The 12,673-nt window shown below is 38.3% G+C and overlaps 1 protein-coding gene across 2 annotated transcripts in view; it reads right to left on the reverse strand.

The window, feature by feature from the left end:
* The window catches only part of LOC138744175 (G protein-coupled receptor kinase 5-like), a 243,370-nt gene that overhangs the window by 64,676 nt on the left and 166,021 nt on the right, over positions 1–12,673 (reverse strand). For both annotated transcript variants that reach the window (XM_069899882.1, XM_069899883.1), the window contains exon 5: positions 1,172–1,269. In XM_069899882.1, coding sequence (XP_069755983.1) covers positions 1,172–1,269 — 98 coding nt within the window. The remainder of the gene's footprint in view (positions 1–1,171; positions 1,270–12,673) is intronic.

Raw genomic sequence — 12,673 nt, forward strand, 5'->3', positions numbered from 1 at the left:
TGAAGGCGTTTATATGTTTAATACACTACTCAAAATCTGCACATCCTTCCTGGAATGGAACAACCAGAATTGCACATAGTCTTCCAAGTGTGGCCTAACCAAAGTTTTATATTGCAACATGACTTCCTTACTTTAAAACCTAATGCCAGCTCATTGAAGCCAAGCGATCCCCACATCTTCTTTTCTATCTTTTCTTGCATAGCCACTTTCAATGAGTGAAGATCCAGAACCCCAGATCCCTCTACATATTTTTTAAAAGTCCTGCCAGTAATTGCATCTTTAACTCCCCAATTTTCATACTTCACACTGTCTAGATTAAATATCATCTGCCGTTTTTTCTGCCCATATCTGTAACCGATTTATATCCTATTATATTCTTTACTGTCCTCTACAACAGTTCCAACAATCTTTGTGTCACTTGCACACCGACTCCCCCACCTACATTTTTCATCCAAGCCGTTTATACATATCACAAAGCGCAGGAGTCACAAATCTGATCCTTGCAGTACATACTGGTACAGACCTAAGCCAGAAAGAACACCCTTCCACCACTCCACTCTGTTCTATGGGCCAAACTATCAATTCACCACGAATCTCTGTACTTTCAGCATCAGCTGACCATAAGGGGCCTTGACAAACACCTTACTAGAATCCAGGTAAACAACATCTGCTGCCCTCCCCTCAACAACAACCTTTGTTACTTCTTCAAAATAAAAACTCTTGTCACATTGGTAAGACACGATCTGCCCCACACAAAGCCATGCTGACAGTCCCTAATCTGCCCATGACCTTCTAAATGTGCACATATCTGATCCCTAAGTACTTTTACAACTACTGCTAATGTGAAGCTCACTGGTTGATAAATTCCTGCATTATCCTTATTTCCGTCCTTGAACAAAGATGCAATATTCGCTACTCTCCAGTACTCCTGGACCTCACCAGTTGTTAGTGAGGATACAATGATCTTTCTCAAGGTCCCACCAATCTCTTCACTTGCCTCTTTCAATACCTGGGATTTATCCCCGTGGGGACATCCATTGCCTTGCTCCTCAAAAGTCCCAGCACCCCGCCCCCCTACTTTCCTGATCTTGCATTGAGCTTTTGTGCAGCATGGCCGAACATGACATTTGAAGGAATAAGAGACATTAGTTCTCCATGTTTTTACACTTACTTTACACAGTTACAGAAGAGCTCTTTGCACGCATTCATTTCAAGTTTTTCTTTACATTGTTGGACAATGTCTTCGCTGACTTCTATATATTCTGGGGTCTGAAAACACAGAGGATTTGAACAAAAATCCATTAAAATCAGGTCACATCTGGGTAATTGAAAATGAAGAAATTACAATCTGTAATAAAGTGTTTGCAAGTCTTCAAATGCCTACCAGTGATAAGCTTATATATATATATATATATATATAAAATATATATATATATATAGAGTTGTTTTTTTTAAATCTTTTCTGATTCTTGCACATCATTAATTACATACTTCAAATTGTTCTGATGTTTTTGAATATCATTTCCAAGAAACAGTCAAAGGACCAGACAAAAAAGCTTAAAATGAAAAATAAACATAAGTGGAAAATATTACGTCCAACTTTCCACTGACCCCATGGGAGCAAAGTTTCTGATAGAAGGATATGGAACTAAATCTTTGAGTCAATACTTGCAGGGAACTGATATCAGTTCCACGCTCAGGAGAGGAGCCAACAAGCTCAGGAGTCTCGAACTCGCTGACTGAATATCGTCGACGTTCTCCAAATGCATTCTGATCATGGAGCTCAGTGGCAAAAAGTCAATCTGCAGTAATTTCTGATCAGGAACACAATTCGGATTTCAGATCCATTGTCAGGGTACATAACATACAACCCTGAGATTCATTTTCATGTGGGTGAGGTAGAATTACCAGTTATTGGTAGGGCAAAAAAACACTGTACACAACATACACATATAGAACCATAGAACATTACAGCACAGAAACAGGCCCCTTTGGCCCTTCTAGCCTGTGCCAATCCTTTTGTTGCATAGTTCCATGTCTAACTTGTAACTATGTTCTTTTGTTTGAGAATCTCCCTCTACTGGAACCATCTACTCTTGCTTGCTAAGATTCTTTATGTTTCAAATAGATCATCCCTCATCCTTATAAGCTCTAAAGAATTCAGCTCTAACCTTTTTGGCCATTTGTAACAGGAAAATCCTCTCATACCAGTAAATAATTTCTCAAGTAAGAGGATATTTTAAATTAAGACCTAAGCTATATTAGTGTTTCCTCAGTGTGGCTGCACCAAGCCCTGTATATAAACAAAAAATAAATGTAAACAAACTGACTGTGCAATACAAAGAGAGAAAAAATCAATAAAGTGCAAAAGTTAGAATTCTTAAACGATGGCCGACTCCTGCTCCTATTTCGTATGTTCTAACGCTCTTATCTTCAAAGTGTGTTCCAGATAGGAAAATAAAGATTGAAGCAGATATATGATGTAGGATTAAAGATGATGGGTTTTAAAATATTTTTAATACTTTAAAAATTAATATAACCTTTAATCGAGAGAATGAGATTGTAATCTAATAGAATCTATTCAAGGCCAAATATATTATTCGTCACTAATTTTGTCAGAGCAGTGTTTAAAATCCAATTACATCTCAATTAAGAAGGCTTAAAATTTTTAAAGCAAAGATAATTCAGAAAAGTTGAAGGTCATATTAAATCACTGACATTTCTTGGATTGTCTCTGCAGAAAGTGCAGCCGCTTACCGTGTGATGAGGCCATTAACCAAGCATGTGCCAAGACCAGATGATGTTAACTGTTCTATAATAGCAATGTAAATGCAAATTCCATCCAATTTTTTACAGAAGAGTTTGTGATTGAAGAGTATTTCTTTAGACTGAAAGAGTGGAAGACAGAAATAACAGTCCCTTTGATTTTACTGAAATTATTAAACAAAGGGTATGCTGCACTTCCACTGACTGTTTTTTTGCTGTTAGCTTTCATACTTTCTTTTTAACAACCTGCATTTAAATTTTAACTTTAGCATTGAAATATCCAATTAGTTAGAACCAAAAGAAGTCAAGCCAAAAGGGGACTTTAGGATCAAACATCAAATGCCTAATCACAGAAACGAGTTTCGATAACAAGCTTAAAAGGAGAGAAAGTCAAAGAGGTAGAACAGCATTGCAGCAGTCTTGGTAAATGGAAATTCACCCTGAGGAGATGCATAATCTCAACCAAAAAAATTGAGATGTGAAACAAAAATTCACTCCTGCAGAATTTACATCAGAAAAAGATAACGAAACAAAGAAAAACCCTGAAAGAAGCTGGGAATTTTTCTCGAGTGTTTGTGATGCAGAAAACTGTGAGACGTGCAGTTTTCTAAGAACTCGATCCTGCCATATCCTGGGGATGTTGTGCAGAGAGAAAGAATTCTGGGTGAATGAGAGTAAGTTTTGGTGGAGGCCGTCTAAAATGTATGGGTGAAGGGATTCATAGCAATAAAAGGAATACATTAGGCCACAAATAAAGTGCATACACATTTGTTCATGCCATGATTAGAAATCCTCCTGAATTGCCAAATAGGATTTTGTGTGCTGCCTTTCATTTATAAACTATGCTGTCTTGCAAAAGGGAAGTTAAGGAAGTGAAAGGTGGTTAAAAAAAAAATCATTCTATACTTCAATAATATTATTTATAAAATAAACCTGGCATTGAATGAGAGGAAATAATTTACAAAAAGGCATCAAAATCTAACAAGGTATTCAGAAGTAACTGATATGGTATGTAGATGGAATTATGCAGAAGCACGATTTGAAATGCATATTTGCCAACTTTCATTCCTTTCCTGGTATTTATATAGTTTGTTCTAACTTAATTTAGAAAACAAATACAGTTGCTTCTCTGCATTGGGTCTGGAGAACTGGGAGGCGCTCAAACAAGGTGACCATACTGGAGGGGGCGGGGGGAGCTGTGTGACGACCTGATGACAAGTTCCCATTCGCAATCCCTCCAACCATCCCCCCTTGCACCCCACAGCCCAAAGAGGCCAACTGTTTGTTATCCATCATCTGCAGATTTGGGATCTTGCAGGCTTGCCTTTTGCCTTGTAGACAAAAGAATTTGAATGAATAAAAATGGCAAAGATATCACTCGGAGGAATAAAGGGTTTTGCCGACAGGAAGTGCACATTGTGTACGTGTATGGCAAATACAGTATTTACATGAAAAATCACATCACAGCTCATCTTACAGCGATAAAACAAACTTGTATTCAAATTACTTATATTCTCTCAATGGAAAATGACTGATATTTAACTTCATGGTAAGCTCAATCCAAATACTCTCCAACTTATGGCTGTGAATGTATCAAATTCAATGACTATAATGTAAACAACCTGAATGTATTTTTTTAAACCACACAATAGTCAAACCAAGTAATCCAAAGGGTGCACTTATCTAACTTTAGCTCAGAAGGTTACCATGGCTTTGCTGGCACTAGTTCTTTGAATAAAAAAGCATCACTGCTCTTTTATATTTTTTATTCCAATTCCTTCTTGGATAATAGAAATAAAACACAAAATTCTGTAGACACTGTGTTTGAAGTAAAAATACAACGCTGGATAAATTCAGCAGGTACTTTATGTAGCAAAGATAAAGATACATTATCATCGTTTTAGACTTGAGTCCTTCCTCAAGGTATCGTATAAGAGAGAGGAGTGGTGAAGTTAAGATGGTTGATATCTCAACAGCAATTAGAAATAAAAAGATCCAGGGTGGGTAGCCGGCCAAAGCAAGGTGTCCAAGAGGAGGAAGAAAGCTTAAAGTGGGATAAGGGGTCTTGGGAGAGGGATGGAGAGGCATGGTCGTGGATGTAGGCCTGGATTCGGAGGCGATGGAAGAAGGGTTCAGCGTCATGGCGTGTGCTGAACACATTAAGGTGTGGGGAGAGGGGGATGGCCTCTACTGAGGCCCAAGTGCTCCGTCTCAGAGAGGGGAAAGTCAGAGGGGATTGATTATAAGAGAGGGGATCGATTATAAGAGAGGGGAGTGATTATAAGAGAGGGGAGTCGTAAAGTTTTTTTTCCTTCTTGGATTATGTTTGTTTTTCTTCAAATGTCATCTTACCGACCCATCTTGTGAAAGTATTATTTCCCTCTTCACTCTTGGAGGACCCCTGAAGGACAGCATTCATTTTCTGCCCTTGAGAAATCTTTTGAACTACCCCAATGGTGTGGGACTCAGGCATTCCAGGTTAGAGACACTGTACTAACAAAAAAAATAGTGAAATAGTTTTCAGTCAGAGTGAGTGAACAAACAGCTGGGATGTTGCCCTTGTCTTTCTAGCTCAGAGGTCACTGGTTTAGGAGATGTTGTTGGAATAGACTAGCTGAACAGCTGCAGTGTATTTTGTAGGTGGCACACTTTGCAGTCATGCTGCATCCGTGGAACACAGAACATGCGTGCTGTCAATGACGCATGACGCTTTGTCATGCATGTAAAAATGACCTGACCGTCATCTCTCATACTGATATGTTGTGGGTATTCTGTCCACAGCCATATTAAATTCATGGTGTCTGGTAAAACACATGAACATGAGGTGTGAATGCCGAATCTTGACAAGAGATCTTTAGTAATGGATAGATATTATGAATTCAACAGTGCTGAGGGAGAACAGTTACTTTATGGTATTTGTGGATATTTCCTGGATCCAACACACTAATGGCATCATGAAGAAACCATGTCACCACCTCTACTTCTTGGCAAATTTCTATAGCTGTGTGGTAGAAAGTGTGTTGACCGGTTGTATTACAGTCTGGTCTAGGGACTCCAATACTCCCGAGCATAAAAGGTAGTGGACACAGCCCAGGACATCACAGGTAAAACCCTCCTCACCATCAAGTACATCCACAGGGAACACTGCCATCGGAGAGCAGCAGCAATCATCAAGGATCTATACCACCCAGCACACGCTCTCTTCTCGCTGTTACCATCAGAAAAGAGATATAGGTGCCACAAGAATCACACCACCAGATTCAGGCATAGCTGCTACCCTCCACCATCGGACTCCTCAACAATAAACTCAATTAGCGGCTCATTTAAGAACTCCTAATTTTGCACTTGATTGTTCTTTTTTCTCTCTGTATTGCACAGTCACTTGTTTACCTTCTTTATTTGTTTACCTGTGTACATTGTGTAGTTTTTGTTTTGCATTATCAATAAGTGGTAATTCTGCATCACCCACAGGAAAAAGAATCTCAGGGTGGTATGTGATGTGAAGTATGTCCTCTGACAATAAATTTGAAATCCGAAATTTTCACAAATTTTGACTATTTGAGAACACTGAAGTTTCTTCAGGCCCTGGATCAGGTCTTCAAACTTTGCTTCTGGGTCATGACTTTCAGAGCTGATTATTTACAAGGCATCAAACTAAAACACTTAGTTTCTTAAGCATAACCGATTCTTTTATCACCCCCCTTTAACAGATCATTCAGGCTAGGCACCAAAATCATAGAAGTTGCTCTCTCTCATATTCTGCCGAGCTTCTAAGTCTTAATTTCCATGGTAACCTTCATTTTCAGAAAGTCTGCCAGCACCAGGCCACACCGAATTCTTCCTTTAGGCAGCACAGATTGGCTTTAACCCTAACTTTGACAAGTGACTCATTATATTGCATCCACTGAAAATCATTCACACGAGCTAGACAATTCCTTGAAGAAGGGCTCAGCCCCGAAATGTCGGTAATATATCGTTAATTCCTACATATGCTATGAGACCGGCTGTTCCTCCAGCATTTCTGTGCGTTTTTAAGACTAGGTTGGCATGCTACTTATAATCTCCCAAATGGGTCCAGGTGTAGTTGTTCTAATACCCATATTTATGATTTATTACTTTAATTGTAAAATAATTATTTTCAGGATCCATCCATCTTCATCCCACTCTATCTTTCCCATTCCAATATAGTTGCTGATGGGAGGCACAGGTACATAGTTCTGAGAGCGGCAACACTGTCAACAGTGTGGTGAAGAAGTAATTTTCCAAGAGACTGAAAGCAGGCACCAGATGTTCGTGAGACCACACTTGTGTTTTGCACTGTTCTTTTTATCCAGCTACAGGAAAGATGCCATTAAACTGGAACGGATGCCCAGAAGGTGAGAATGCTAGGACTGGTGGGATTTAATTATAAGGAGAGCCGGGATGAGCTGGGTCTTTTCTCTCTGAAGTATAGGAGGCATAAATAGGATAAATTAAATTCCCAGGGCAGGGGGAAATCTAATACTAGAGGGCATAGAGAGTTGGGGAAATATTTAAAGGGATATCAAAGGCACCTTCTTCACACAGAGGGTGGTGGGTATATGGAATGTAGGAATGGGAGAGGAGGGTACAACTGTCATGTTTAAAATACGTGGACAGGCACGTGGAGAGGAAAGGTCTTCGAGGCATATCGATTGAATACAGGCAAAGTGGGAGTAGCTTGGTTGGCATAGACTGGATGGGCCGTAGGGCCTGTTTCTGTGCTGTAGAACATGACTCTATGATGTGATTTTACTATTTTTCAAAGCAGGACATCAACAAATCTCAAAATAAATTGTGATGACAGTATAAATGAAGTATTATATATTTTTCTGTCTTGTGCCTGCCTTTTAACAAAGGGCGTGTTGACTGACAGTACTTTTGTAGGTTCATTATAAGAGAATGTCAAATACTGGATGCTGATCATTAAAGGGAACCACAATCTTATTTCTCGGAGATAGAAATTTAATTATAAACATATGGATGATACAGTGAAGTGGAAATTGTGACAATATGGTCAGTTTGGAGTGTAGTCACACTCCAAATTTTTATGCAGGCTAATGACAAGGGGTTAAAATCCAATGAGGTGATTTTACATTTCCAAGGTGATTTACTCTGTATACATGGCATAATTTGACAAAAGTCCAACAATTTTTTTTTATTGTTTTTAACATCTGGATTTATAACAGTCATCAATCCCCATTCCCAAATGGGATATACATATGGAGTTTATAATAAGATTTATATGGGGAATAAAACAGATGCTCAGCATTTCCTTTTTTTCCACTTAAACTCACTGTAAATGCATTAAGATATCAAAATTCCAAAACACATTTGTGAAGGTGGGGTGGACAAAATTAGATAAAATATTATCCTTATTCTGTACCACTTTCATAAACAAATTTAAGACTGCTGGGGAGAGCAAAAGTTATTGTTGTTTAACATTTACTGGAATGTTATTTCACTTTTTAAAAATGTTCCAAGTCGATGTAAATTAGGAATCAATTCACATAGAGTCACATTTTAAGGACGTTTAATTTAAAAAAAAGCAACAGCCAGTTCACATCAGCAGAAGTACAATTGCAGATGTTGGAACCTTGAGCAAATAATGAGAAGCTGGAGGGTCTCAGCCGGAAGGGAATGAGTCTCGAAGAAAGATCCCTACCCGAAATGTACACTGTCCAATTCTCTCTGTGGATGCTGCCAGACCTGCTGAGTTCCTCCAGCTTCTCACTGTTTGCACCAGCTCATCATCAGATCCCCGAAATAATAATGAAAAGCCAGGAAATGATCTGATATGTTTAGTCAGCCAGTGACTTCAAAAAAAGTAACCCTGCAGCAATCTTTGTGTGAGAACCTTGCTTTTTCTGATGTCTGCTTATATCAAATGTCAGTTCAAAAAAATCCCTCAGGTCCAGAGGACTCATCAAGTCAATTACCTTGACAAAGGCCTCAGGCCTGTAAAGTAGGTTATAGATCTTTTCCTGGGCCCTGCGGTTCCTGCTGAGTTCCTCAAGCAAATTTGTGTATTTACTGCTTAAATACTGTATTTCTTATGGATAACAAGTCACATTACCGTAAATATTTGTGTATAATGTGACCCCCATTTTTGAGGGAAAAAGGGGGTAAAATTTTACCCCTATGTATAATGTGACCCCCCTCCCCTCACCCACCTGAGTTGTGCTGCTGGCTACCGCTGGCCCACACTGCTGCCTGAGTCGCGCTGCCGACTACCGCTCGCCCACCCGAGCCGACCTGCAAGTTGCAGAAATTTTAAAAAAAAATCTACTCCTGTGTATAATGCGACCCCTCCTTTTTCTGAGGGGTAAAAGGGGGTAAATTCTTTTTGCATTATACACAAATATTTATGGTAATTAATTGATTGATTATTTTTCATTATTGAATTCATCTTCAATCATTCACTGAATGATTAAAAAAAGACAATATACATCAGAAGCTACATAATGTAAATTGGTACAAATTTAAAATCTGTTACAAGTTGAAATATCAGATGAGGCAATTAAAGCATAAAAACACAAGAAATAGTAGCTGGAGTTGGCCATCCGGCCCTTCAAGCCTGCTCAGCCATTCAATGAGATCATAGCTGATCTGATGATAGGCTATCTCCACCTACCTGCCTTTTCCCCATATCCCTTAATTTCCTTACTATCCAACCTTGCTTTAAATATATATACTGAGGTGGCCTGCACTGCTTCGACAGGCAGTGAATTTCATAGATTCACCACCCTCTGGGAAAAGCAGTACTTCCTCATCTCTGTCTTAAATCTAGTACCCAGAATCTTGAGGCTATGGTCCCGAGTTCTGGCCTCCCCCTCCACTGGAAACAACTTTCTTACCTCTATCTTATTTATGCCTTTCAAAATTATATACATTTCTCTGAAATCCCCTCTCATTTGTCTACAATTTAATCTCACATTTAATTATTTGAGCGGACTGAAAAGTTTGTAAAGGAGTAATTATTTCTTAGTCTTTTATTGAAACTTCATTAATCATGTGGAGGAATTTTACAGCAAGATTAATTCACAGTGGATGACATTCACAGCTGTGGACAAGGATACATACTCCTCAATGTATAAAAATGCATGGAATCACTGACAGCAACTTCTGTTCTTCATTCAACCACTCAATTGACAATCTGCTGTCAGTTTTATAGATTAATAATGCGGCATGTCTCAGCTTTATTATTTGTACAATCTGGATCCAGCTGAGCGATGAATATTGACAAACATATCAGAAAACATTCTTGCTCAAAAAAAGTGCAATGGATCCTGTTTCACTTTCATTCAAATCAGAAAAATGGGGCATCAATATGACACAAGAAGATCCCTGTATAATTGCTTTGAAAGTCTAAGTGAGGTAATATGCTTACCTCCTAGTGTGTGGGATGGTTTAAAAAATCATTGTGGAATTCATGCTACCAATTGACGAAACTAATGAAAATTGGAGACAAGATCTCATGACTGATTCAGACTCATGACACAAGAACAGGGGATGTCTTTGGACTGTGTTAACAGGCAGCTGGACATATCACTGAATTCTTGTCTGAGTAAAATGCTAAATTCTACATACACATCCAGATCAAGTGCTTGTCCAGTTTACAGCAATTTAATTTGGCCTTCTCGGCAAACATAATGATTTAGACTAAAAGCTAAGTGCATTCATTTACCACTATTCCATTTTTACTAATGAAGTGTTTGACACACTTGGTAATGTATGATAGACAGAGGCTCTTTGAAGTTTATCAGTGTTTTTCTTTGACATTTTGCCAGCTGTCAGTGACTAATTTAAAAGTAAAAATACGTGGTACTTTCTCCACAGTTATTAGGTTAAGTTGACATATTGGTACCCTCCGAAACTGTAAAGGCAATCCCGAAACAAGATCATTGCAAATGCTCTTTTGACAGAGCTTTAAATGATTAAATTGCATGAAGAAATGTCAGAAATTACTTAAAAATGTTATATTTCATTGGATTGCAAGATTAATGAAGCAACCACTTACACTTTGAAATAGGAATCAGTGTGTTTGAAACTTTAAGACTAAATAGGGCTCAGTGGGGTTGCAATAGTGAAGAAGCTAAAATTATAGGAGGAATCTACTGAAAGGCAAAGACTTGGTCTGGGCAGATTTCATTGTACACAAAATGTCAGCTTAGAGGGCATGATTGCTGAAGGTACTACCTCAATGGTTGGAGGATTGAAACGCATGGTGGAGCAGAGAACATACGACAACAATTCCCCACCCCCCCCCCCAAAAGGTTGGCTTCATGAAAAAAAATGTGGATTATGATAGGGAACTTCAAGCTGAACACAAAAAATAATTTCAGATTTGCTGTATCACGTAGGAAGTTGGAGAAGCATTAAATTAACTTTTATTGCATTTAGCATGTTTAATGGTGTGGACACTGCATTAATTTAATGTAATTTAATCATTTAAAGCTCTGTCAAAAGAGCATTTGCAATGACCTGGTGGTCCTGGGTGGTCTCCCCTCCAAGTACTGACCAGGCCTGAGCCTGCTTAGCTTCCGAATTCAGACAACCTCAGGCATATTCAGGCTATTAGGTGCTGTAGCTTTCTGTGAGGGGCGCTGGACGAAGGGCGACTCTCTGTCTGCCTTACGGTAGACAAAAGTTAAAGGATTTCTTGAATGTTACCTTGTGAATGATCTATTGCGTGACAGTAATGGACCCTTTATCTTTATCTGCAAGCTTTCAATAGTAAGTGCTTTGAATAATATACTGGCCAATATGGTATTGTCTGTAACCAGCTGCAGAACCCAGGACATCAGGTGCAATTGAACATTATTGAAAATGGGGTGCTGGAAGAGTGAACAAGAGTGTCCTTCAGAAGTGTGAAGTGAGACAGATAGCAGATCCTACTGCAAATTGCCTGACAAGTATGTACGTTTGTGGTTTGTAAATGGCGGTGGGGAGAGCAGAAATGTAATGGGTATATTGGCAAGTCCAGATGCAAGAAGCTCTTTTTGAGGAAACCAGAAGGATTTCTCAGAAGACTTGGAAGAAAATAAAGCATTGTGCCTCTCTTTTGGTGAGGCGTGTAATTTTACTGAAATGGAAGGATGCTGCCCCGTCTACTCATGATCAGTGGTTGCGTGACATCATGTCCTGTTTGAATATGGAAAAGATTTGCTATTCAATTAATAATTCAGATATAAGATTCAAGAAGTTATAGGGGTACTTTATAATTTCACTTCAATGTAATTAAATTGTCCGACTTATCCTTTCCACATTCCTGATATTAACTTTTATTTAAACCTTTATTTTTCATTTAATACCAGTCATCTGGCAACATGATTAGGTAAGGGGTTTGAGTTTTTCTCCTCTATTATTTTCTTTTTCCTTTTTTTTGCATTATTAGAGTTTTTTTCTAATGTATACACTTTTTAGAATATGAATTATGGATATAATTTACAATTTATGTATGTAAGTGATATACAGAATATCTTTTTTAGTTTATCTAACTCTCCATATTATTTTATTGATTATACCCTTTTTCTTTGTGTAAGTTCAATCAATAAAAATATTTTAAAATGAAAAAATAAAGCATTAGAATAAATATGTTGAGAAAGAAAAAAAATCAAATAGAAAGTTGAAGCATTTAAGTAGACATGGGAGTGAAAAATAAATCTCAAAGACGCTGTTGCTAAGAGTAAGAAATTTATGAGGGTAAGGGAAGACATAGAGAGACAGGGAAATGTCCCAAGTGAAAGGCAAAAGAAGGATTGAAGGTGAAAATAAATCAGAGTGAAAGCAAGGATTGGCATCATGATGGGCTCATTTTAATGAGACCTACTGAGCACTGAGATCACTTCACTGGCCATACAACCCTCTTCTTTAAATAGGGGATGCA

Source organism: Narcine bancroftii, chromosome 10 (assembly GCF_036971445.1).
Source record: "Narcine bancroftii isolate sNarBan1 chromosome 10, sNarBan1.hap1, whole genome shotgun sequence".
NCBI lineage: Eukaryota > Metazoa > Chordata > Chondrichthyes > Torpediniformes > Narcinidae > Narcine > Narcine bancroftii.